General features: G+C 36.5%; 1 protein-coding gene across 1 annotated transcript in view; it reads right to left on the bottom strand.

Annotated features, from left to right (window-relative positions):
* Positions 1-27,632, bottom strand: part of SLIT2 (slit guidance ligand 2) — a 374,063-nt gene that overhangs the window by 22,386 nt on the left and 324,045 nt on the right. Inside the window, exons 25-28 of the mRNA XM_065877254.1 lie at positions 21,780-21,904; positions 21,548-21,645; positions 20,148-20,287; positions 3,747-3,840 (exon numbers count right to left, since the gene is read on the bottom strand). Of these exons, the coding sequence (XP_065733326.1) occupies positions 3,747-3,840; positions 20,148-20,287; positions 21,548-21,645; positions 21,780-21,904 (457 nt within the window). The remainder of the gene's footprint in view (positions 1-3,746; positions 3,841-20,147; positions 20,288-21,547; positions 21,646-21,779; positions 21,905-27,632) is intronic.

Below are 27,632 nucleotides of genomic sequence, written 5' to 3' on the forward strand. Positions count from 1 at the left end.
CTTTCACCAGTGCTGACCATTGGAATGTCTAGCTATGACACCAAGGATGCGGGATTTTAAGGGTGCCCAAGGAAAAGCAATATGGCACATGCAGTGGTTATTAAACTCTGCTTTGTGGAGCAATAGGGGACCATGGAACCCCCAAAGATATGGCCATAGACGGGGAGGGGGCCTCTGTCAGCTTCCCTCTGCACTGCCCCCCCCAAACAATACTCTCCTGCTGTGATTCATTAGTTTTACACATTGGGCTTCCATAAGTGTTTCTGTTTGAGGTTTAAGAAAGGGTTCACTGACTTAAAAAAAAAAACAAATAAACCAGGAAATTATGTTTTAGCCTTATAGAATTTGCACTTTGCAATTAGGCAGAAGAACTGTATTCATATTCTGGTTTCATCCTTAAGTGTATGTAATCTTGACTACATTACTTCATCTCTCTAAGTGTTCCTTTCCTCATCTATAATATGTATATAATAATTTCCATCTCACAGGTTTGTTAAAAGATTAAATAGAAACACTATCTGTAAAATAATTACTATAGTAGTTAATATATAATGCATGATCAATAAATGGTAGGTTTAAAAAATAATTCTATGTAAGTTTTTATAATTCTAAAAAAGTATTTATGGTTTAGACTGTACTAATTATTCAGTTTTCTATTTCAAAGCCATTAGGATTTAAGTGAATGAGGATAATTAAAAACACCCCAGTGAATGTGGATATTATTGAATGCCAAGGGTTTTGCCTAAAAATGCAAAATCAGGATTTAAGAGTTACTGGAGAAACGATGAATTAATAAGATAAATGGGAGTATATACCCTCTAAGGGTAACACAGACTTTTAGCTCTGTGTGTATGAATTAAGAAATAAAATGAGCTCACTGCATCAGCATGCTTGCTCTAGAGCCGGTGGTTTTTACGCTAAATCGTAACAAAGCAAACAAGTCTGAAGTTAAGTGGATTCTAAGCGGCCACAGACATTCTCAAAAAGATGGACGGGGCCTGAGAAAAGGGCTTCCATCAATGTTAATTTGACCAGAGCTGCTCAAGTACAGAGCATTAAAAGAAAGAAGAAATGCTTTGAAACACTCTGAATTATTTACCTGAGAAAAGAAATCAAAGTAAAAGATAAGAGAACCACGTATTCACCATAGTGGCTGTTTAAGAGCTATTTTATATTTTTTTCTCTACAGATACTGTTTTCCGAGCCCATTAGGACTTGGAGTCACATTATGAGACCAACATTTTTGTCTTTCTTTGGCTCCTTAGACCGAGTTTCAAAACAGGAAGAAAATATTTAATTAAGAATTTCTTAAAGCTTGTATTATCAATAAAAGGTATCACATTCCCTGAACTCTGGCAAGGAGTGAGGAAGAAAGCAAAGAATATAAAATATACCGTTTAGAAGCCCCAAAGCTGACTAAGTAAGATGCATGCTTGAAAATACTGCTTATGGCATATCATGATCTAAAAATATCTCAAAACAATTTAGGAGATTGATGAGGTATATAATAAAGCAAGAAAAGTAAAACCAGCTCTGTTAGCTTAGTAGTAAGAAAATGTAGCTGAAGTTAACAGTACCTCTTGTCCAAACAATATTTGTCAGTAGAAATTTTCATTAGCAGCTTCATACAGTCTTGGTTTTTAAGTCCATTTATTTTTTGCAACTCCCTTTGTCACAGTGTGTGATTATTTATAATATGGGAGTAATAGCAAATGCTATGACTTAACCTGTTTCCTGCTAAACTACATAAAACTCACAAATTACTGCTGAAAACAATGGGTTCCCAAATCAGCTAATCCATAATCCAGTAAGATGCACTATAAAAAGTGTACAATTTAACTGATAGTAATAGAAGATACTGAATTAATCGTTAGTCTTTTTGAAGATGAACTACTCAGTTTTTAATGGTTTCCGGTAAGTGTTACTAATACTTCATCTTGTAATTACAATGCACAAAGCTTATCCAGCAGATAGGCAGTTCTGGAAAACCATCTGCTTTACTGGCCAATTTCTCTAAGAAATGATAACAGTTGTTACCTAAATGACTGACGTTCAATTTGCCAAATTCACTGTGTGCAGATCAAAGACAATATGAATTAAAATAAATGCAATACAGGATTTGGTATAAAATAAAGATTTCAATAAGACTTTTGCTTTTTCCACAGAGGGTTGTAAACTAAAATATGATGAAAAATAGAATCAAATAGATTCTTTTCTTTCCCAAAAAGGCATCAAATGGAATCAGCAGGGGCAGCAACTGAATCTGTATATTCTAAAATAATGAATTTTAAATCAAATTGGATCAAAAACTGTTCTCTAAATAAAACTTGAGAATAAATATTTTATTCTGATTGGTCTTTGAAATCCAGGTGTGGTCAGGTGATAATGACCCCACCTCCCATTCAAGTAAGAATGTCTGATAATCTGTTGACAAGTATTAATATGTTAGAGTCCCATGGGAAAAGAATTTGAAAAAGAATAGATACATCTATATGTATAACTGAATCACTTTGCTGTACACCTGAAACTAACAAAACATTGGAAATCAACTACACTCCAATATAAAATAAAATTTAAAAAAATGTTAGAGTCCCAGCTCTAATCCCATCTACTCTTATAAAACTGTTCCTGACTGGAGTAATTTTTAATTCTCTGAATCCTATGGCAACTAAGCCTGAGTCATGTCACTGAGAAGATAAAGAATGGGAGAGTGAGTAGCTATAAAGTGCCACAAAAACATAAGATGGTAACATTACTCGTGCCCTGACCCATGGCAGGTGCTCAATAAATATTGGGTAAAGAAACCAGTAATGCTATTTGCTAGTTGTCTCTTGTAGGCACAACTCAACCTGAACACTACAGTGTCATTTCTGAGAACCCAGCTCACCTTCTGTAACAAACCAACAGTAATGGTCATAAAGTATAAAGCTTCTTAGAGATAACCTGCACTAGAACAGTCACCCAACTGGGAAGTATAAAACCCAGCTCCAGCTCTGCCAGTGAATAACACTGAGACCTCTGGACAGCCACCGACCTCTCTTGGTTGTGGTTTCCTCATGTTTAAAGTGAAGAATTTGGACCAGATGATTTCTAATCTACGGCCTAAGAAGAGAAGTTGCTGTTGATAGACCCTTAAAATATTTCAGAATTGTGGCAAAGGAATCATTTCATTTGATACCAAACGTACTTCAGGAAGATTGCTGCCTGGTGTGACTGTGTGTTTTATCATCCCACACAACACACACGTGTGTGAAGGAGACACTATTAATAGTTACACTGAGACAACAGGCATAGACGGATATTGTACTGAGGCAACCTGGGACATATGGTCACTCTGTCTTCCTCCTCTTGGGTAAAGTATTGTTGCATAAGAAAACATTTTCAGTTACATTAAATGAAACTCCCTATTTTACCACAGACTTCAATTCAGATAATAAAGTTCCTAGTAGATATTATGAATTTATTTGGCCTCCAAATAACTTTAATTAAAAATAGCCAAAGGCTATTTTATTTCATACATGACTTCCCAGGAAAAGTCACAAAACAAAAGGAAACATTTCCTTTTCTTTGGTGTACTAAAAAAGGCCCATGCTGTAGATAAACATTTATAAAAATTCTGTTGACACTGGAGAGTATGTCCTCTAAGTCCTGAGCAAAGGTGTGAAGCTAGGTCCTGAAAGAAGAGGGTTCCTTAAAGAAAGGCCCTCCTCCCCCGTTTGTGAGCCCCAAAGCAGCCTCGGACTTACTTGAATCCCTTTGGTGTCAGGATGCACTTGGAGTCGTGTTGGCAGGGGTTCAGGTCCTGCGCACAGAAGTCCAGCTTCTCCTCACACAACTCACCTGTTAACATGGCAAACGATGTTAGGTCATAGACAAAGGTTAACAGGTTTCCTGCCAGCAGGCTGTGTCATGGGTCTGAGAGGTAAGCATAGCTTGTGATTGGAAAAAATAAAAAATCACAAGACATGGAAGCAGAAGATCTGAAATGCTGGTTCTGCTGCTAAATATCTTATGATTTGGGAAAACACAGCTATTGTTATCTGTAACTAACAGGAGTCCCTTTAGAATGTACTATTGGAGAAGGAAATCTGAATGCTTTTCGTTTTTATTCTTTTATTATTATTATTTTAAAATTTTGGGCTTTTTATTGAGGTATAACATATATCCATAAGATAAATGAATAGTTAATAAATAGTCACAAACTGAACTCACTCAGGTAACCAGCATCCATATCCAAAAACACACCACTGACCATCACTCCAGAGGCCCAACCCCAAGGGTAAGTAACCACTACCCTGACAGGACCACAGATTATTTGCACCTGTTTTTGAACTTGACCTAAATAGAATCATTTGGTATGTACACCTTTATGTCTGGCTTATTCTGTTGTTTTATGTTTGAAAAGATAATCCTCAAATCTTCACAGTCTCCAAGGTTCTACAAGTCTAGAGGAAAAAGACTTTGTTTCCCTTTTATGACTTATTGCAACAGCTCAAAAGTATACTCCTCAGCTACATCCGTCACGATAGAAAAAAGCAAAAGGAGAATCAATCTAGATAAAGAGCGTACACTTCTTTCTATCAGCTAGCTTATAAAGAATAATTGTCATCCATAAATGAGAGCTACAAGCATAACCATGAAGATTCTAGACACACTTTGTTGAATTGCATGTCCAATTATCTGTTAGGAAATTTCTTCATTTATAAATAACATGGTTATATTTTATTTTCAGGTACATTAGGCCAAATATGATTTTCAGTGAGAACACTTTCCCAATTATTGTGTGAGATTTTAAGGTGACTGGAAAGATGTAAAATTAAAAAGTTCTCTCCTTTTCTACCTTACCTTTAAATTAGTTTTAAATTATTTTATATGTAATAAATGAATGAATAAAGTGATACATCTATATGCAGCTGTTGTTCATTTCCAAGAAACTATTAGAACTTTGTTCAAAGTGTGTGGATTTAAAGCAACAGAGGTTAAAACATCAGGAGTCTGCAGCAAATCTCTTTGTTATAAGACTGTCCTTTTAAGGTAATACTTTGCTAACTGGTAGAAATAGTTGCTTAACAACTAAATGTGGCAAATCATTTACACTTCAAGGATCTTTTTCAGTGACTTAAATATATCAATGTACTAAGCTAGGTATTACATCAATATAGTGTATGATAAGTTAGGGTTTTTTCTGTCTCTTAAAGAGAGCTAATTGTACTAAAAGTCTCATATATTTCTTTTATAAGAAGCATTTCTGTGTCTGTAAATCTGTGATATAAAAAGCTTTTATCAAGATATACCTATACCTAATGAGCTATTTTTAAACAGGGTTTACTTAAAGCATCTTACATTCAATTATTATTACTTTAAGTAATACATCTTGATAGAATGTATTCGTTATAATTTCTCAGCCTATCATGATGAAATCACTTTCAGTTTTCTAATCAAATCTACCTGGTTGGATAAAGGCTGTTTATAGTAGTCTATATGCAAGGCAGTTTAAATATCATTCTATGTATTCTTCACTTTATACCCAAATAAGAAATCATTTAAAAAATGATATGAAAGGGGGGGAATGCTTTACTTCTTATTCATTTTGATCTAATCCAATCCAATCCAATTAAGACAATCTAAACCATCGTTCATAAGGATTTACTATATGATGAGAGCAGTATGCTTAGAATATTTGTCTTTATATCTCTGTAGAGTATGGTATGGTGACATACTAAAATAATAGTTACTGAAAGAAAAAGTTATGCTTTTTAAGGCAAGAACTCCATCTTGTTGACCTATATTCAACTTGTTTCATATTCGCCTCCTGAAATGATAAAGCATGTGATGTGACAGGATGGACGGAAAGATGGAAATGTTCTTTATTCTGTTACACATAGTGCTGTACTCTATTACCTTATAAGCAGGTATATATATTTTTCATATGGCATCAGGAAAGGCAAGTCAGCCCATTGGAGTGGTTAAGGGCAATGTGGTTGAACACAGGTTAAACTTCAGCGCCCAAGAGCCCCTCAAGAGATGGGAGTCTAGACAAACATTGGCTTCATAATTTGGCTCCAACCCACTCCACAAAATCACAGGAAATCCTACTCATTGCTTTCAGCCTGGACCCTTAAAAGTCCCCAATGATAAAGCAATAGCTTGGAACACAGTGTTTGCCTGGCATTTGAGATTTCACTTTTGATCAGACAAGCAAATTAATTTTCCTTGTGCTTCAGTTTTCAGCTTTTTTTGTTGATGAGAAGTTAAAGGTGTGTGTGTGTGTGTGTGTGTGTGTGTGTGTGTGTGTGTGTGTTGGTTGTTTCTGTTTTGGAGAAGAATTAGAGGGGTCAGCCAGGGAGCATACTGTTACCTCTTTAGGATAACAAGTTAGTGAATGATCGACTACAGCTTGTGAAGAAAAAACACATGTCCTAAACAGAGGCATCTTTTTTTTTTTTTTTTGTAAGGAAGTGATGTTTAGTTTTTAGATCACCTCTTCCTGATTGTGTCTGGCAGGTAAGTATGGCAGAGAGTGGGATGGAAATGAACAAGTTCTACAGTTATACTAGTAACAGCTGTGAGGGAGTAAGGCAGGAGTGATGCCCTCTTCCCTAAAAGGGCATGATTCCTCAGAGTCCAGAAGATGTAATCCATTGCTTACTGAACATCTGTAAATGTGGTCTTTCTGAAGAATCTGATGTAGTGGTAATATGACCATACATCCTGGCTTGCTCAGGTTTATACGTGCCATCCCAGGGTAATTTTCTTTTTTTTTTTTTTTTTTTTTTTTTTTTTATGCGTTACGCGGGCCTCTCACTGCTGTGGCCTCTCCCGCTGCGGAGGACAGGCTCCGGACGCGCAGGCCCCGCGGCCATGGCTCACGGGCCCAGCCGCTCCGCGGCACGCGGGATCCTCCCAGACCGGGGCACGAACCCGCGTACCCTGCATCGGCAGGCGGACTCTCAACCACTGCGCCACCAGGGAAGCCCCCAGGGTAATTTTCAATAGTGTCCCCACACACTCACACAGATGCCCTGATTTGGATGACAAATGCTACGGTCACCTTGTGGGTGGGGCAGTAAAAGCTGGATCAACAGAGTTAATGCTCTCTTTGGAGTGAACCAGCATAAAGAGATCCTAGGGAGAAACTACTCCTAATTGGGTGAAATGACATTTGGGTTGCTGAGTTATTACTTGGGATGGCCTTCCACAACTTATTCAATATAAAACAGTGGACTGGTTGCAGAAAAATGAACAATTTTATTGTTCTGGTCCCCAATTCATGAGTAAAATGAGCTTCTGGAATTGAAGTTGTGCAAGGTCAACTGTGGCTATAAAAACCTTTTTTTTTTTTTTTTAAAAAAAGGCAAGATGCTTCTTAAGAGGTGAATAATGCAGATAAGCAAGTTAGTAGAGAGAGCATTATGCTTTAACTGAACAGAACATCATCATTGTATTCAGTGGTAAAAACAGTGTCAGCACGTGCCCCAATCCCACTGAGGTACCAATACTGTGAATATTATTGTAATGAGGCAGAAATCTCGGTGCACTTGATGGTTCTTATGGGAAACAGTACCTGGAGTTGGCCTTGCTTCCTGCTTCATTTTAGATCCGTGCACCTAACTTTAATGTTCTTTCCTTATTATATACAAGGGGTCCTTCCTTAATCTTCATTTGTACTTCTGGTATCTAAAATTATCTTTTTGTTTGCATTCCTTATTACTGCACTTACTGAAATCGTTTTAGAACTATTATTCCACAAGCTTCTTCCCTGATACCCATGGTGAGATCTGCCTATGGATATTTTCAAATAATTCTGGTAGCAAACAACCAGATTTTTAACATTGCCATATATTTTGAGTACAAACTGTGTAAGAGGACTTATGTTAACGCTAGGAGTATAATGGTGAATAACAAAAAACGATATCCTTGTTCTCATGGAGCTTATACACAAGGGGAGGAGGAGAAAGATATTGATCCATTCATTTCACAAGTAACTGTAAAATTGCCTGAGTGATGAATGCTAAAAAATGTCCTGACGCTCTAGAAGGGGGACTGATGGTGAGGGAATTTTTTTTCTGAAGAAGTAGGACTTGGATTGCAGGTGAAGGGGGGCGATAAAGAGCATTGGCAGTGGCTCTGTGCAGGAGGTGACAGGGCACATATGAGCTCTGAGAGACTGGGAGTGAGCCCAGGAGAGCGTGGTGACAGAGAAGGCCACAGAGGTTGGCAGGGGCCACATGGCAGAATGTCTTTATTTAATGAGCAGTGGGTACCATTGAAGGGTTTTAGGATAGAGGATGGCCAGATGACATGCACACTTTGAAAAGAGCATTTGGGCTCTAGGGGAGGATGGATAGCACCAAGACAAATAGAAATGGATATGAGTCATGATTTAGCTTGTACTCAGGTGGTGGTAGAGGAGATATGGATGGCCTGGATGTTTAGAAGCAAAATAAATGGGAATTTGTCATGGATTGGGTTAGGCGAGGGGAGAGAGGAAGCTGTCTGGGACTTCTAGTTTCTGGTATGAATATTTGGAAGTACCTTTCAGTGACATAGAGAACACTGAAAAGACCAGGTTTTCTGGGGCAAAAATCAAGAGTTTGTAAAATAAGGATGTGGTGTCACGGGTTGAACTGTGTCTCCCCACGCACCCTGCCCCCCTCAAAAAATATGTTGTAGCCCTCCAGTACCTCAGAATGTGACCTTATTTGGAGATAGTGTTTTTATAGAAGTAATCAAGTTAAAATGAGGTCCTTAGGGTGGGCCCTAAGCTGGTATGGCTAATGTTCTCACAGGACGAGGACATCTGGCATAGAGGGCAGCCCATGTGAAGAGACAGAGAGGGCAGATGACCACCAACAGGCCAGCTAGAGAAGTCTGCAACAGGTCCTTCTCTCACAGCCCTCAAAAGGAGCTAACACTGCTGACACCTTGATTTTGGACTTCTAACCTCCAGAACTGTGAGACGACACATTTCTATTATTTAAGCCACCCTGTTTGTGGTACTGGGTTATAATAACACTAGCGAACCCATACAGGTGGTAAATTCTAAATTATTGGAGGTTTATAGTGGGGAATAAAACTTTCAAATTGTGCTACTATTTCTTTTCTTCTCTTTTCTCTCTCTCTCTTTTTCTCCTTCCTTCTTTCCCTCCCTCCTTCCCTCTCTTCCTTCGGTCTCTTTCCTTTCCTACTTCATTCCACGCGGCTGTCCTCACCCATGCCTGAAATTTTCTTTAAGCTTCTCCAACAGAGTCTTTAATAAGCAATGCACGAGGAGAGGAAGTGGCCCCTAACCATGACCTTTGCACTTCAAAAGAGTCAAGGCTTGAACAGAGCGTATCAGCATAGTTTAGCCCTACATTTGCTGCCAGGGCTGGATGCCTCTCTGCAAAGCACTGTGAGTCTTGGTTGACTTGGACCAATCAGCCCTTGGCCCTCTCTCCAAGAGGCATTGGTGTTAACAGGTAAGGTTTGCAGGACAGGCTGCCCAAACAGTAACAAAGACCCTCCTCCTCTTATGGCACTGAAGGTGACAAAGGCAAGAGAATCACAAACTACTGTGTCTTGTAGAGGGGGAGAAAAGTGAGTCCAATGTCTGTTTCATCTACTTTACAATAAATCTGGGGACTGACTTGAACTTTGAATGATAGCTGCAAGTAAAAATAACTACCAACATCTCTATTATCACTAATTATAAAGTAATAATCTTGAAAGTGATTAATTTAAATTATGTCAAAGACATTCAAGCTCATGGTAAGTGGATGACACCTGAGTTGTCTTGTCACTAAAAATGATTTACATTTTCTACACAGACACTGAAAAATTTTAAACATGGTTTTCCTTAAAATATACTGGTTTAACTTACGGCGTTGTTGAAAATTCTTAACTATAGTGATTCTTTGACAAATCAATGAATAATGAAGATATTATATAATCCACGAGCTAATATTAAATGTTTCCTGAAACTAATAAGAATAGTGTAAGAGGAAATTAACCACATATAGTAGGATTAATTTACATGTACTCTGGAGTGAGACTTTTTAATTTGACCAAAATTCAAACCTGCTTTAGTTTCATAATTTTCATTAAAAAATGTTGGGGGGAAGATATTTTGAGCTAGACTCAGCAAATGATAAAAGGATGTTCATGACGAAATCCTTACTCTGGAGAAGTTAAAATGTGGAAAAATTAGAGACATAAGATAGATGGTTAATTTTCCAGTATCGCTTAAGTTTCATTTAGTGACTGGGATATGGACAGCATCGTGGCCTACAAACTGGCTGAATGATATTTATTGTTATTTTATTTATTATTGAAAACTAGACTACACAGATGCAAAGTTCATTATTACCCTTAAAGAGATTTCTTCTCTTGGCAAGGTAAACTGTGCTATTTAGAGAGAAGACATTTTTGAAGAGTTACTGGATGGACAACTAGTTGTTTTCTATCTACCAAGAAATTTGGGCAACAGCATGTCTTGCTGAGGCTTATTCAGTTCTCAACGCCTGCTTAGCAGAGAAAAGGTTGGTCATCTTGTCCCTAGATCAGGATTTCAGGAATTTTCCAGCTCAAACTACTCTGTTTAAAATATTCACTTTTTTTCACTAATAGAGCAATAAGAAAGGGTGGGTTTGAATTAATAAGTATCTCATTTATATTTTTCCCAAAGTTAGCCCTGTAAATTCTGGTTGGCCATATTTACAAACACAAACAATTTTAGATCTAGGTTCATGGCATTGTTGGAACACTTAACTCTCACTAGATTTTGCTAATGTAACCAGATTAGTTTCTTTTTTCTCTGAAACGGAAATAATCTCAGAGTCCATTCTGGAGACCACGGATGTATGAAGGGGGTGGGTGGGGAGGATTCCAGGGCTGACACTGCAGCCTGTTCTTGTTCCTATTCATAAACTGTATCAAACTAGTTTCTTTTTTAATATGAAAGGATCATTACTATTGATAATAATGGAAAGGGAACTCATGACAGCAATCTGAATAACCGAGCCAGCATTCTAGCATTATATTTAATCTGTTACGACATTTTCTAATATACTTATAACAAGGGAGGAAGTCTGGTGGAATTCCTGACAGCATCCCCAGGACACAGAGTTTTGGAGGGTCAAATGCATCATTCTTCAAATATTTGCATTTTGAGCTCTTGCTTCGCTCAAGAAAAACCTGGAAAAATGGTACTAACTTTACTCTGTTTGAATTGGCACAGAGAGGGAAGGTATCAAAAAAAGTAACCTATTGGAAATAAATTGAGATTTAATTTCTTAAAAGTACACTACTTGAGGGCAAGGGATAGATACCTTTATTTATAGTTTTGTATCTCTTCATTGCCCTTGCATTTGCTAGCAAATTATCTGGCACAAATTCAAATGTGAAAACACTTATTTGATTGCCTTTCAAAGGAAAATACTTTACAAATTGTTAATGAAGGAGACCCAGATGGCATAAGGGGTAATTTAAGGAAGAAGAGAGAATAAGGAATACTGGTAGCAGATTTGTGTTTTGAGATCCCACCCTCACGTATGGCCTTGTAGGCCGAACTTGAGGGGTAGCCTATTGACTCAGCTATCTTGACAATCTTGTCTGCCAAATGATGACTATCCCAATGAGAAACGGAGAAGATGAACTCGGGAATCAAGAGGAAGTGTGAGTGTAAATGGCTTGTCTGAGAAAGATTAAGATAAATGGACCTGAATGTTTCTCATTACATAATTTGAAAAATTCCATACATACAATTCCTAAAAAAAATTGTACATTTCCCATGTGTTCTTTATTCATGTAAAGAATAGCATTCTCTCTCCTCTCACAGACCTTGCAATGTAGCAGGGAGATGGATGAACTGTATTAGAGGGTGGACACAGCTGATGGGATTATGGGAGTCATTCCAGAACAGGTTAACTGAACTGGACCTGAAGGAAACATACTTCCGTTTTCTCCTCTTTTGCTGAACCAGGCTGGCCCTATCTGTTGCCTACGCTGCTCAACATTATCATCCCAGGCACCAGAGCACATCAACGTGAGCAGATGCCCATTCTCCAGTCTGAATATGTAGTATCCTTATCAGTAGTGATAGTAATAATTGAATTTATTTCATCAGTAAGTAAAGGATTACTTATGAACAGTGTGTTTCTGCTTCCTATTTTTATAAAAGAGCTAACTCTTCCTAAAGGTTCCTTTTAATAATAATCTGATGTTTTCTTATTTGTGTTTATTATCCTGAAACTTGTTCTATCAATCAGCAATAGTTAATTGTTTCATAATATGCTCAATAAACTATCCAGATAATACCCACTTCTCTAAGCTTAATTAAATCCAATTGTTAGTAGAGAAATATTGGGACTTGATCTTGAGGAGCCGTGAATTTTTGAAGATATATTAGCCACTGATAAATGTCCTCTTGGTGCAAAGGGTGTGCAAAATGGGACACAAGCATAAGCGGACAGAGCCAAAGTATAACCTCATGAGATAAAGTTTATCATAATTCAAAACAGGAAGGCTCAAGGAAATATGCTATAAATGTGGATACTGATGTTTCAGAAAAGAAAATCATTTTATAATCTCACTTGTGTTCTAATGACATGAAATGGATTGCTCCATAATGCTTGTCTGCCTGAAAGTTTGATTAGTCTTTGTGTTCAGAAACAATTCTTTCTCTTTATTTAAAAACTAGTCAAGTAGCTATACTTTGCTGTTAACTTTCTTGGAATATGAGAAGTGATGGCTTTGTACTGGTGAAATAACTGACCTAATCTGAACTTGCAATGAAGAATCAAACCAAAGAGTCTGCCTGGTAGACAAGGGTAATGTTTTATGTATTTTCATATCACTTTCAATTCTGAGCATAGTATTCTGAATAAGGTATTTTCTCAATAAATATCTTTTGAATTTTTAAAATGGAAAAACTTACCTCTCCAAATAAATAAACAAAAAAGGAAGTGTTTTTCAGTACTTCCTCATTGGAACATTATGGCTAAATAATGTAGCCAATTCCAACAGCTACTGAAACTATAAAAATATTTAACTTCGTTTCAAAATAAATAAATCCAAATTAGATTGAATAAGCCTTGGTTAAGCTAAGTTCTGAACTCAATGGGCCCTGCCTATTAACTAAAGAGCAAATCGGATCTTTAAAATGTTTTCTGAGATTCAAATGCATTTAAGAAGGCTTTGAGAGGTTGGAACATGAACGCAAACCACAAAATATAATTAGGCTGCCAAAGTCCTCTCTCTAGTTAAAAACGACTGCAAGTATGAATGCAGCTATATTGACTTTGACAAAAAAGACCTTACACAGCTTGAGGCACAATTAATGAGAGAAGGAGTCACTGTTATTAAGAGATCATGACAATCCAAAAATATACAAAAAACCTAAAAAAATACAGCCAAATTCAAGAGTTCTTCAGTATTCAGTGTTTCCTTACACTTCAATGTAGAATAAGAGGGTAAAGAGAACCAAAGATTTATTCTCAAATAAAGCCTTTCCATTGGACATGAGCATGGCAAATAAAATGACAAAATAATAATTTTTAAAAAGACAGTAAAACTGTCTTTTTACTGAAAAAAGACTGAAGACCATGAGGGGGAGGAATTTCCTTCACACATATAACTTACTTTAGGTAGAATTTTCTTTATCAAAATTCCGTAAGAATTCTTCCGTCATTAGGAATGACATCAAACCATCTACACCATGTCACTGTAGTGATGATGGTTGGAACTAAATGATCCAAAACTTAAATTTGTCCTCTCTGACAGCCCTTGATACTTCTGGAGTATAGACATCTAACATTTTCAAGTGTTTTCTTATACATTCTTCCATGTTATTCTCAAACATCTAAACGAGGTGGGACAGATGTCATTAGACTGTGACAGGTCCCACAGTTGATAAATTTTGGTGCCAAGATGAGAAATTTTAGCTTTTCCCGTTAGTTTCATAAATTCATCAGTATCCCACCTGCCCTATGTGATGGAAGGTAGGCTAGTCATCAGGGGAATTAATTAATTAATTGTACAGACACTGATTAGACACTTTCTTTTTTTCACGTGTAGATAAAGTAGACTGCCTGTCTGCACCTGAATTTTGTTTTCTTTTCAAATACACCTAAGGGTCAATTACTTACAGCCAGCTGAAGAGACAGCAGAAGAAAAGCTTATTTGGCACAAAGGATTAGTCAGAGCCACTGTGGATGTGAAAAGATGCCAAGTCTGGAAGATGGCAGCAAATAAGAAGGGACTGGTTCCAGGGGAAGGTCTCCAAATTACAGTGCAGGCCTTGGGGCCAGTTAGACACTGGTTTGCATCTAGATCCCTACTTACAAGGTATGTATCCTTGGGTAAGTACTTTGTCACTGTTTTACACAAGGTATTGCTCAAGTCCTTATTGCTCATATCTACAGAGTTCTTTTTAAATTAACAATATGTCAGCTAATAACAGAGTTTCTTTTTATTTAAGAAAATTATGCTGGGTGCTGTAAAGAAGTTGAAATTTCATTTCTAGTTATGTTTTGGATTCAAATAATAGAAAATGGTTTGACTGCTTTTTAAAGCAAATTCAGTCAGCAGCCGATTATTGAAAATAAGAGACATCTTTTATAAAGATAAGCATGAGGGTTAGTCAACACATGAAACCATGTGGTGATGTAAAACAATATCATACTGCCAAGCTTGCTCCCGAGAGTATATATAACTATTTAAGGACACTTTCCTGTGACAGAATAATTGCCATCGTGTTTTCTGAGATAGAGTCGGACCTTAGACATCTCTGCCCCAGACCACCAACTGTTTTAGTACTTGTAAAAAAGAAAAGATGACATTTTACCAAGGATGGTATTGGATGCATTAATCCACAGAGAATGTACAGGCTATATTTTTTACATTCCCGAATAGGAAACAACTTTTTTTTCATGTTTTTTAACTTAACTCTGCACATAGTAAGTGTAAGTGACTAAACACAGTAAATCATCTGAACAATGCAACAGAAAAAAAAAAAAAATGAAGTCCTTAGCAAGAGGAGACAGAGCTGCTACACAATATAGTCCATGTTAGCCCTATAATCATACTGCTAATGCCTTACATACAACTGCAACTGTCAAGACAAGCACACTTTTAGGATGCTGTGCCTGTACTTGGCACTTAAAGACTCTTGGTAAGCTGAGTGAAAATACAATGTTATTAGGTATAATTCTGAATCTTTAAGATAAAAATTTAACAAAGATTTCATGATGATTCCCCAGACATGCTGATCACCCTGAGCACTACAGGACTTCCTTTCCTGGGCCTTGAGGTATTTGGAAAGCCATGAAGACCATAAAGTGTCAATGATTAGATATGGCTCTTTTTATGCTTTAAAAACACTGCCTAGTACTCGTGACATTCTATGAGTTTGACAATGTCATTTTATAAATCAACCTCTTGGGCTTTGTAATTTTTATTCTATAAAATGTTTTAATAAATGTATATATCTTTTAATGCTTTTCATGTTTCAAATTACTAAAGATATTAATTGAAAGTTATGGGAAAATTCTCACTATTTAAATTTTTTTCTAGCTACAGCCTATGTACTGTACTAAATGACATGTTTTTCATGATAAAAAGAATACATGTTTGGGATACCTTTAAAAAAGGAAAAGCATACAGACAAGTAGAAACTAGAAAGCATTAGTCTTTATTTTTAGCCACTTCTTCTGCCCACTCAGAGAATTTCTTTCACAGTCTTCCGGAAATTGGTAGAGTGCATTTCAGATACCCTCTTTATACTGTTTGGCATAGCTATCTACATATCAAGGATCTGAATGACTGATTTGACATATTGATCTCAGATTTCATTTTTGTCAACATTCCTTTTACCATGTCCACACCATGAAATCTATGTAGCTCTGAAAGAAAGAGGGAAACTAAAATAAAATAATAGACTTAAAAGGCAACTAACCTTTTTCCACCTCATTCAGATTAGCAGCTGGCAGCAACAAAGACAGAAGAGACAAAAGACGTTTTACATTGCAGTACACAGCGGAGCACAGGAAGCCAAAGCACAGCATCAACAACAGAGAAGCCCAGGGTGAGAGAGCAAACTGAAGCAAGGCTTAGATTTCTTACCTACAGCCGGGCCAAACGCACAAACAAGGAGAAAATGAGGTAAAAGGCAGATGCCATCACAGGCAGCAAGAGATCTGTGGCTAAACCGGTGATTTAACAACAGGCAACTTTACTTTGTAAGATGTGTACATAATGGTTTGTGTGCGGGCATTGGAGATTTGGAAAACAGAGAGAAAATGGTACAAAATGGAAAAATTTAAATGTTCTGAATTTTTTTCCACAAAATACATTCTAAGCCTTTACACAACCAACTCGTATGGAAACTTTCATTTACTGAATGTATGCCATCCCATTAAGCAATACCCCATGGTTAAAATGTGATCAATTTTGTGTCATCTTTGTATGTGGTCCTGTGAGAAGAGGGTTAATTAAGAAACATAGTCTTGACACAGCAGATCCAGGGTTCTGGCTCTTAGGAAATATTCAAAACCACATTTTTCAATGCAATACCTGAATTCATACCAGAGCTTAAGAAAAGGTGTCAAGTTTTTCAACATTGCAGGGGTGCCATACTTACAATGTTCACTTTTATAAGTTTTGGGCTAGTGCAATTTGAGGAAGTTTTTAAAACTTTACTTTTAAGAAATGCCTTATTTTTAGAAAGGATATAATATTGATTTTAAAAGAATGACCAATCATCACCAAAAACACAATCTCTCGATCCACTATTAAAACCCTGGAGTGAATTTTTAAATTATTTGTTTAGCAATTTCAGTGTCTTGTTAATCCTTAGCATAGTGATTTTAATTTAGAATCATAGTGAATTAAACTTCTCAAAAATCTTGTCTGAAGAATACTAGCAATCAACAGTCATATGTTATACATAGGACAGATGATGGATTGAATTAGGTAGAAAATAACAGTTTGGATGCTTTCGGTGGGGAAGGGATAGTAACGGTTACATAACAGAAAAACAATACTGACCCTTAAAATTTATGTTGTCAATCCCTGCAGCAGGAAAGGACAGAGTTTTGTCCTATAATAAATCAATAACTATTTACTGTGAAGTTCTGGTTACATGGGCTTAAATAAATTTAATAAATTTCCCAACAGTGGTTCATTTTATTTTGAACACATGTAGCCATGTTTTACAGCCTGCCCATCATATCATGACCTCTCTGTCAGACTGCTTTCAGATCTTTGAATTTTCTCTATTAATATATCATATCCATTCTGATTCTTAACGTGGGTGCCAAATGTAAAAACTTTCACCATATTAATTTACAAGTTTTTCCTATGAAGTCTTATTTGTTCCTACTAGAGAGTTCATTTTCTCACTGAATGCCTCAGAGATACAGAGTAAAAAAAAAATCTCCAAACAGAAAAGCAGCTTATAACTTGAATGATTTTTAAGCAGTGACAACATTATTATATTCTCTGAGCACAGTAGGGGTTCTGTTCCAAGATCTCATGCTCATTAATCAGATTCCAAACTTAAATCAAAAACAATACAGCCACAATATAAGAAAATGCCTCCCTAACTGCAGACTTGGATGAAGCAGGATATAAAGCTCTGGAGTACAATTTATAACCTCCTATAATTAAAGGCCATTTATGTGCCACTGATTTCAAAATCTGCAGATGGTTGTTTGATACTTTGTAAATGAGCTCATTTCACATATGGACAAAAATGCTACAGCTAATAGATAATTTACAAATATGTCTGATTTAGGTATCTGCTCTAATGCCAATTTGCAAAACTCTTCACTTCCCACAAAACCCAACCCAAAGTTATAGTGATAGTATCTTCATGTTTTGTACGCTATGAACTTTCTATAGAGTGCAATGTTTATCCTTAGCCCGAATTAAGGCAAACTGATACCTGCAATAGATATGACTGAAAAAACCAGAGGAGTCTCAATTCTTGTTGAGCACCAAATGGCCCTTGACAAATAGTCATGGCAGGTTCCCACATGATAGCTTTTATAGATGTCACGTTTTGGCTCTAAAGTGGTTGTGCTAATAAGCTTTGGAATTTTTTGGATGTGTTTCAAAGAAAGAGATCTGACACAGGGAAATGAAGCTTCATAATACTTTTCAGAGGAAGTTGCACTGAACTGAATCACTTTAGGATGCAGAAAACGTGTTTAAGAAGATCAGGTGTAGGAAGGGAGCTTGGAAAACAAAGGGAGAGAAGGTAAAACACAGACTCAAAGAGATGCATAAGGAATGAAGTAGAGCACATCTAAAGCCAAAGGCGGACCCAACCAAACCAACTCAGAAGAGACTGCCACTTTATGTAAACTATCATAGAAAAGGTATTAAGCATCTGAATACAGCAGTGCTGTCAGGTCTAGGTTTTCATTGGTAAGGGGATATAGAAAAATTCCTGGTTTCTGTGCTCAGGAACACATTGGCTAACCAAACTGTGCTGAAAATACTCGGATCCAATTTGTCCTGGTCAGAGTAGGTTAGTTTAAAGAGGTCTCTGACATTAAGTGAATTAAGTTCTTCCTATAATTATCAGAACAATGACAGGATAGAGAACTATCTCTAAGAAGGTACTAGCTACAGATTTTGGTGCAAGCGTTGGGCTGCTTGTGTAAGTCTAAATTAGCCCAACCAGAAAAACTCAGATTCTCGGGGTAGCTCCAAGGGCTCGAGAATCAGTGCACTCAGGCTAATGGCATGTATGTGAGGTGTGACACAAGTAAAACTCGTGTGAGTGTCAAAGCTACGTAACACCTAAACTCTTCCTAGCTATGTTAGAATGGGTGCATATTAGACATACTTGCTATCCTTAATTAATGCAAAATAACAAAGAATTCAAATTCTGGCCACTAAGTAGTCCAAGTGCTATATATGTATATAATAGAGTAACTGGTGATACATGTTAAAATTTCTACTGGAAACTCAGTATATTACTTCATATGGCATCAGGTACTTCACAGGTGTGAAAAAACAAAATCATACCATAGAAAAGGCAGCTGACGAATCTCTCAAACAGACCCGGGATATCAAAACAAAAACTCACTATTCTATTTAGCATCTTCCCATCAAGAAAGTACCTCTTAAAATGCAAAGTTTGAGTATTTAAAAGCTTAAATTTCAGTGCTTTTCTAACAAATCCCTGGGAAAATTAATCATACAGATGTGCTTCCATTTTTCATGTCTAGGGATGTTAACCTCAGTCATCCAAGTAGCTATTTTACCCTCTGATATCTTAACTATGTATATGGAAATAAATACAATTAATGAAAAATACCCAGCCGAATGAAAATGGTAACTTTGAATAGAGTGACAGAATCTACTTCTCCATTTTTTCTTACAAATAAAATATGTAACATTCTCCTTTTCTCTACCAATTTTAAAACTAAATGGTTTATTAAGAATGTAACTATGAAGTTTCTTATTCATAGCCACAAAAATTGATCAAAATAGATATTCTGACATAATAAGTAAGTTATAAACTTGATGTTGACTTTATAGCAAATTGGTTTATCCAGGGCAGAAGTTTAGCAGTTTGGATAGTCTCATGAGAGTTACCACCTTTATTCCTGACATTTTGTATCAAGATAGAAAAAAAAAAGGTGGGGTGGGGGGAGAATGGTCTGATAAGATTACCCAAAGCGATCAGTATCTTCCTAATGTGATCTGTTTTGAAGGACATGAGTTGCTACATGCAAACACTCACTGATGAATAAACAAGTATGGACACGAAGAATCTCAAATGCTTGGTTATTCTTTGCCTATGTAAAGAAATGCTCCCTTTTCACATATGTATCGGTGGGTTGGTCTGCATAGGAAAAGTGCTTTGCATGAAAATGTCATTCAGTTGTGGGACTAAAAGCTTCAGTATGATAATTTCCTTTGTGCTGGAAAGTATTACTTTATGATGGATGCTTATGTTCTAACTGAGCTCCCCAGGACTTTTATTTGGTTGGCTGAAACCATCTTTAACTCTGTTATTACATTACACCTAATTTCCAAAACACCTATCAATTATTGAATAATACAATGGTCTACTAAACACATGCAGCATAGTGCCAGTGGTGCTTTCAAACAGATACACAGATTGATGGAATAGCATTTCCTAGTCTTCCTACCTGTGTACTCAGGTGGGCAAAGGCATGTGTAGTTATTAATTCCATCGACGCATGTAGAGTTATTTTCACAGTCATTATCTTCACAGTCATCAACATTGATTTCACAATTTTCTCCTTCAAATCCATCAGCACAAATACACCTGAATGCCAGGGGAAGAAAAGACAAAAGACACCTTCCTATATTTCCAAACCATATGGTCTAAATATTGAAAAAAACTAAATACACTCATCAATTACAGAGCTTTTAACGACAAGAAATTGATTTTTTAAATGCTTTTAAATGACACATTGTAAGCATCAATTTAAGGTAACATGCCCCAAATCAGAAACAACTTGAGAAAGAAAATTTATGCTGGCTGCAAGATGGCAAATGGCCCCATGGTCCTATAAGTCAATAAATCCAATACATTTGCAGGTATAAAGGATGAGAAAAGTTTATTCTACAGCCCTAGATATCTTAATCTCTAGTTGTATTCTAATAAAATAATTCATGCTTATTTGCTCATAAATGAGGAGGAATGATTCTGATTTTTTTAAAATTACACTTACTAACCTACGTTTAATGTTCTTGATGTGTCAAAGCAAAAAAGAAATCTGAAAATAAAACTTTGTCTTCCTTGCAATTATAAAATATGAATATTCTCTTTAACTCTCAACAAATACAATTTTTCACTGGCATAATACATTGTACCTTTCATCTTGCTAGGCATCAGAATAATCTTTGAGTAAAGGCTTGATGAAAAACAGACAACTTCATAACAGAAGGCAGAAATGAAGTATATGTATTATAAAAAGTGGTATTTCTAACAAGCTTTAGTAGTAGATTAGCATTCTTATGTGAAGTTATTAGTTTTCATTGTAAAAACTCTGTTTCATGATTCATGAAGTAGATCTGAAGTAACTGTATTGTATGATTAAATAACTCCCGATTAAAAATGTTCACAGCATGTTTGTCTACACATATTGTGGCTTGGAAATGAGTCATTACTTTTCTGTTTCAATGGGACCCACATCTTATCATTACACACAGTCTGTTAAAGCAACACACAAAACAACAGATGGATATATGCCTTGCAGTAGGGGACTATTTGACTATTAATTAGCTTAACAGAGCCACTAATTTGTCTTGACCTAATCTGACTTGATTAGTTCCAATGTACGCATTTGAGTGTTTTAAAATTGCTTGGCTTTGTAGCATCCTGAGCTGAAAATACTGTAATGTCTCAATTTGTTTTTATATCGAAATATCTCTACAAGGGACTAATACATACTTTCCTTATGAACAGAATTTCTGGTACTCTTTTCAAAATAAAGCCCTTGGATTTAAAAAGGAAAAATGAATCTTTGCTTATTCTTGCTCCAATACATCAGACACAGAAGATCACAGACCAATGACCTACCAGAAGCCATCTTTTTCTCCTTCTTTTAAGTGGCAAGTTCCTCCATGTTTACATGGGTTACTGATGCATGCATGAATTGGAACATCACAGTCCTGCCCCTGGACAAGGAATGGTCAAATTGAGTGTAAATAAAGTAGTTCTCAGCACATAGAGAAAGCACAACAGAATAATAAAGACCCACCAAGGAAAGCTACGTTTTCAGATCTTGGTTCCCACAACAGCTTCTACTTACCTTGAAACCATATGGACAGGTGCAGCGATAAAAGTCAACTGGATCATTGTTACAGGTGCCATCATTTTTACATGGATTTGATAAGCAGGGATTACATTTAGCTAGAATATTGACATCTACAGGACCTAAAAATTGATCGAAAAATATGAGAAGTGGATGCTTTCTGTTTTCAGTTCACTTAAAATTATTTCAATGTCTTAATGTAACAGTACATTTTGTATAAAATTATTATTGGTCACATATCCATATACGCTTCTCCTCCGTGACAAAACCAGAAATCAGCATCATCATAATTATCTTTAAGAACGCAACAGGAGGCCATCTCATTGGGAGTTAATAGTGAAACTCTCTCATGTCAGAGTAGGGCTTTGAGTTGTGAGCTTAGGTAGTTAAGATCTGACATTAGTGATGCCAGCATCAAAGGGTCAGTCCCCTCATTAGCTGACTAGCTAATGCAGATGCTTTCCATGGCCAGTGCCTGCAACTTAACTCAGGCGGCTGGTATGGAAAGCCATGGATCCCAAAGAGGACTGTGGGTGTGTGTGCTAGGGGATGGGTGGGCAAGGTTTTGAATAAGTGCAAATTCAGGAGACCTTCAAGATGGTGGAGGAGTAAGACATGGAGCTCACCTTCCTCCCCACAAATACATCAGAAATACATCTACATGTGGAACAACTCCTACAAAACCTACTGAATGCTGGCAGAAGACCTCAGACTTCCCAAAAGATATATATATATATTTTCTTCCTTTTTACTTTTTGTGAGTGTGTATGTGTATGCTTCTTTGTGTTATTAAGTCTGTATAACTTTGTTTTACCATTTGTCCTAGAGTTCTGTCTGTCCATTTTTTTTTTTAGTATAGTTTATAGCGCTTGTTACCATTGGTGGATTTGTTATTTGGTTTGGTTGCTCTCTTCTTTCTTTCTTTCTTTTATTACTTTTAATTTTTTTATTTTTAATAATTTTTCATTTTTTATTTTAATAACTATTTCCTCCCTTCCTTCCTTCCTTCCTTCCTTCCTTCCTTCCATCCATCCATCCATCCTTTTTTCTCCCTTATCTTCTGAGCCATGTGGCTGACAGGGTCTTGGTGCTCCAGGCAGGTGTCAGCCTTGTGCCTCTGAGGTGGGAGAGCCAAGTTCAGGACACTGGTCCACCAGAGACCTCCTGGCTCCATGTAATATCAAATGGTGAAAGCTCTCCCAGAGATGTCCGTCTCAGTGGAAAGACCCAGTTCCACTCAATGACCAGCAAGCTACAGTGCTGGACACCCCATGCCAAACAACTAGCAAGACAGGGACACAGCCCCACCCATTACCAGAGAGGCTGCCTAAAATAATAATAAGGTCACAGACACCACAAAACATACCACTGGATGCAGTCCTGCCCACCAGAAAGACAAGATCCAGCCTCACTCACCACAACACAGGCACTAGTCCCCTCCACCAGGAAGCCTACACAACCCACTGAACCAACCTTACCCACCGGGGGGCAGACACCAAAAACAATGGGACTATGAATGTGCACCCTGTGAAAAGGAGACCCCAAACACAGTAAGTTAAGCAAAATAAGAAGATAGAGAAACACACAGCAGATGAAAGAGCAAGGTTAAAACCTACCAGTAGAAACAAATGAAGGGGAAATAGGCAGTCTACCTGAAAAAGAATTCAGAGTAGTGATACTAAAGATGATCCAAAACCTTGGAAATAGAAGGAAAAAATACAAGAAACATTTAACAAGGACAGAGAAGAACTAAAGGGCAAAAAACAATGATGAACAACACAATAAATGAAATTAAAAATTCTCTAGAAGGAATCAATGGCAGAATAACTGAGGCAGAAGAACAGAAAACTGACCTGGAAGATAAAATAGGGGATATAACTACCACAGAGCAGAAAAAAGAATGAAAAGAATTGAGGACAGTCTCAGAGACATCTGGGACAAAATTAAAAACACCAACATTCGAATTATAGGGGTCCCAGAAGAAGAAGAGAAAAAGAAAGGGACTGAGAAAATATTTGAAGAGATTATACTTAAAAACTTCCTTAATATGGGAAAGGAAATAATCAAGTCCAGGAAGTGCAGAGTCCCATACAGGATAAATCCAAGGAGAAACACACAAAGACACATATTAATCAAACTATTAAAAATTAAATACAAAGAAAAAATATTAAAAGCAGCAAGGGAAAAGCAACAAATAACATACAAGGGAATCCACATAAGGTTGACAGCTGACCTTTCAGCAGAAACTCCGCAAACCAGAAGGGTATGGCAGGACATATTTAAAGTGATGAAAGGGAAAAACCCACAACCAAGATTACTCTATACCAGCAAGGCTGTCATTCAGATTCAACGGAGAAATTAAAACCTTTACAGACAAGAAAAGTTAAGAGAATTCAGCACCACCAAACCAGCTTTACAACAAATGCTAAAGGAACTTCTCTAGACAGGAAACAGAAGGGAAGGAAAAGACCTACAATAACAAACCCAAAACAATTAAGAAAATGATAATAGGAACATACATATCGATAACTACCTTAAATGTAAATGGATTAAATGCTCCAACCAAAAGACATAGACTGGCTCAATGGATACAAAAACAAGACCCATATACAGGCTGTCTACAAGACACCCACTTGAGACCTAGGAACACATACAGACTGAAAGTGAGGGGATAGAAAAAGATATTCCATGCAAATGGAAATCAAAAGAAGCTGGAGTAGCAATTCTCATATCAGACAAAGTAGACTTTAAAATAAAGACTATTACAAGAGACAATGAAGGACACTACATAATGATCAAGGGATCAATCCAAGAAGAAGATATAACAATTGTAAATATACATGCACCCAACATAGGAACACCTCAATACTTAAAGCAAATGCTAACAGCTATAAAACAGGAAATCGACAGTAACACAATAATAGTGGGGGACTTTAACACCTCACTTACACCAAGGCACAGATCATCCAAAATGAAAATAAATAAGGTAACACAAGCTTTAAATGACACAATAGATCAGATAGCTTTAATTGACATTTATAGGACATTCCATCCCAAAACAACAGAATACACTTTCTTCTCAAGTGCTCATGGAACATTCTCCAGGATAGATCATATCTTGGGTCACAAATCAAGCCCTGGTAAATCTAAGAATATTGAAATTGTATCAAGTATCTGTTCTGACCACAATGCTATGAGACTAGATATCAATTACAGGAAAAAAAATCTGTAAAAAATACAAACACATGGAGGCTAAACAATTCACTACTAAATAATCAAGAGATCATTGAAGAAATCAAAGAGGAAATCAAAAAACCTAGAAACAAATGACAATTAAAACAGGACGACGCAAAAACTTTGGGATGCAGCAAAAGCAGTTCTAAGAGGGCAGTTTATAGCAATGCAATCCTACCTTAAGAAACAAGAAACATCTCAAATAAACAACCTAACCTTATTCCTAAAGCAATTAGAGAAAGAAGAACAAAAAAACTCCAGAGTTAGCAGAAGGAAAGAAATCATAAAGATCAGATCAGAAATAAATGAAAAAGAAATGAAGGAAATGATAGTAAAGATCAATAAAACTAAAAGCTGGTTCTTTGAGAAGATAAACAAAATTGATAAACCATTAGCTACTTTCATCAAGAAAAAAAGGGAGAAAACTCAAATCAGTAGAGTTACAAATGAAAAAGGAGAAGTAACAACTGACACTGCAGAAATACAAAGGATCATGAGAGATTATTGCAAGCAACTATATGCCAATAAAATGGACAACCTAGAAGAAATGGACAAATTCTTAGAAAAACACAACCTTGTGAGACCGAACCAGGAAGAAATAGAAAATATAAACAGACCAATCACAAGCACTGAAATTGAGACTGGGATTAAAAATCTTTCAACAAACAAAAGCCCAGGACCAGATGGCTTCACAGGAGAATTCTATCAAACATTTAGAGAAGAGCTAACAGCTACCCTTCTCAAACTCTTCCAAAATATAGCAGAGGGAGGAACACTGCAAAACTCATTCTACAAGGCCACCATCACCCTGATACCAAAACCAGACAAGGATGTCACAAAGAAAGAAAACTACTGGCCAATATCACTGATTAACAGTGATGCAAAAATCCTCAACAAAATACTAGGAAACAGAATTCACCAGCACATTAAAAGGATCATACACCATGATCAAGTGGGGTTTATCACAGGAATGCAAGGATTCTTCAATCTACGCAAATCAATCAACGTGATACACCATATTAACAAATTGAAGGAGAAAAACCATATGATCATCTCAATAGATGCAGAAAAAGCTTTCGACATATTCAACACCCATTTATGATAAAAACCCTCCAGAAAGTAGGTGTAGAGGGAACTTACCTCAACATAATAAAGGCCATATATGACAAACCCACAGCCAACATCATTCTCAAGGGTGAAAAACTGAAACCATTTCCTCTAAGATCGGGAACTCTTGTTCCACTCTCACCACTATTATTGGTTGTCCATGCTCACCACTATTATTCAACATAGTTTTGGAATTTTTAGCCACAGCAATCAGAGAAGAAAAAGAAATAAAAGGAATCCAAATCAGAAAAGAAGAAGTAAAACTGTCACTTTGTAGATGACATGATACTATACATAGAGAATCCTAAAGATGCTACCAGAAAACTACTAGAGCTAATCAATGAATTTGATAAAGTAGCAGGATACAACATTAATGTACAGAAATCTCTTGCTTTCCTACACACTAATGATGAAAAATCTGAAAGAGAAATTAGGGGAACACTCCCATTTACCATTGCCATGAAAAGAGTAAGTTACATAGGAATAAACCTACGTGAGGAGACAAAAGACCTGTATGCAGAAAACTATAAGACACTGATAAAAGAAGTTAAAGATGATACAAACAGATGGAGAGATATACCATGCTCTTGGATTGGAAGAATCAACACTGTGAAAATGACTCTACTATCCAAAGCAATTTACATATTCAGTGCAATCCCTATCAAACTATCAATGGCATTTTTCACAGAACTGGAACAAAAAATTTCACAATATGCATGGAAACACAAAGACCCTAATAGCCAATGCAATCTTGAGAAAGAAAAATGGAGCTAGAGGAATCAGGCTCCCTGACTTCAGGCTATATTACAAAGCTACAGTAATCAAGACAGTATGGTATTGACACAAAAACAGAAATATAGATCAATGGAACAGGATAGAAAGCCCAGAGATAAACCCACACACATATGGTCACCTTATCTTTGATAAAGGAGGTAAGAATATACAATGGAGAAAAGAAAGCCTCTTCAGTAAGTGGTGCTGGGAAAACGGGACAGCTACATGTAAAAGAATGAAATTAGAACACTCCTAACACTATACACAAAAATAAACTCAAAATGGATGAAATACCTAAATGTAAGGCCAGACACTATTAAACTCTTAGAGGAAAACATAGGCAGAACACTCTACGACATAAATCAGAGCAAAATCCTTTTTGACCCATCTCCTAGAGAAATGGAAATACAAACAAAAATAAGCAAATGGGACCTAATGAAACTTAAAAGCTTTTGCACAGCAAAAGAAAAAATAAGCAAGACAAAAAGACAACCCTCAGAATGGGAGAAAATATTTGCAAATGAAGCAACTGACAAAGGATTAATCTCCAAAATTTACAAGCAGCACATGTAGCTCAATATCAAAAAAACAAACAACCCAATCCAAAAACAGGCAGAAGACCTAAATAGACCTAAATAGACAAAAGAAGATATACAGATTGCCAACAAACACATGAAAGGATGCTCAACATCACTAATCATTAGACAAATGCAAATCAAAACTGCAATGAGGTAT

Source organism: Phocoena phocoena, chromosome 5 (assembly GCF_963924675.1).
Source record: "Phocoena phocoena chromosome 5, mPhoPho1.1, whole genome shotgun sequence".
NCBI classification, from domain to species: Eukaryota; Metazoa; Chordata; class Mammalia; order Artiodactyla; family Phocoenidae; genus Phocoena; species Phocoena phocoena.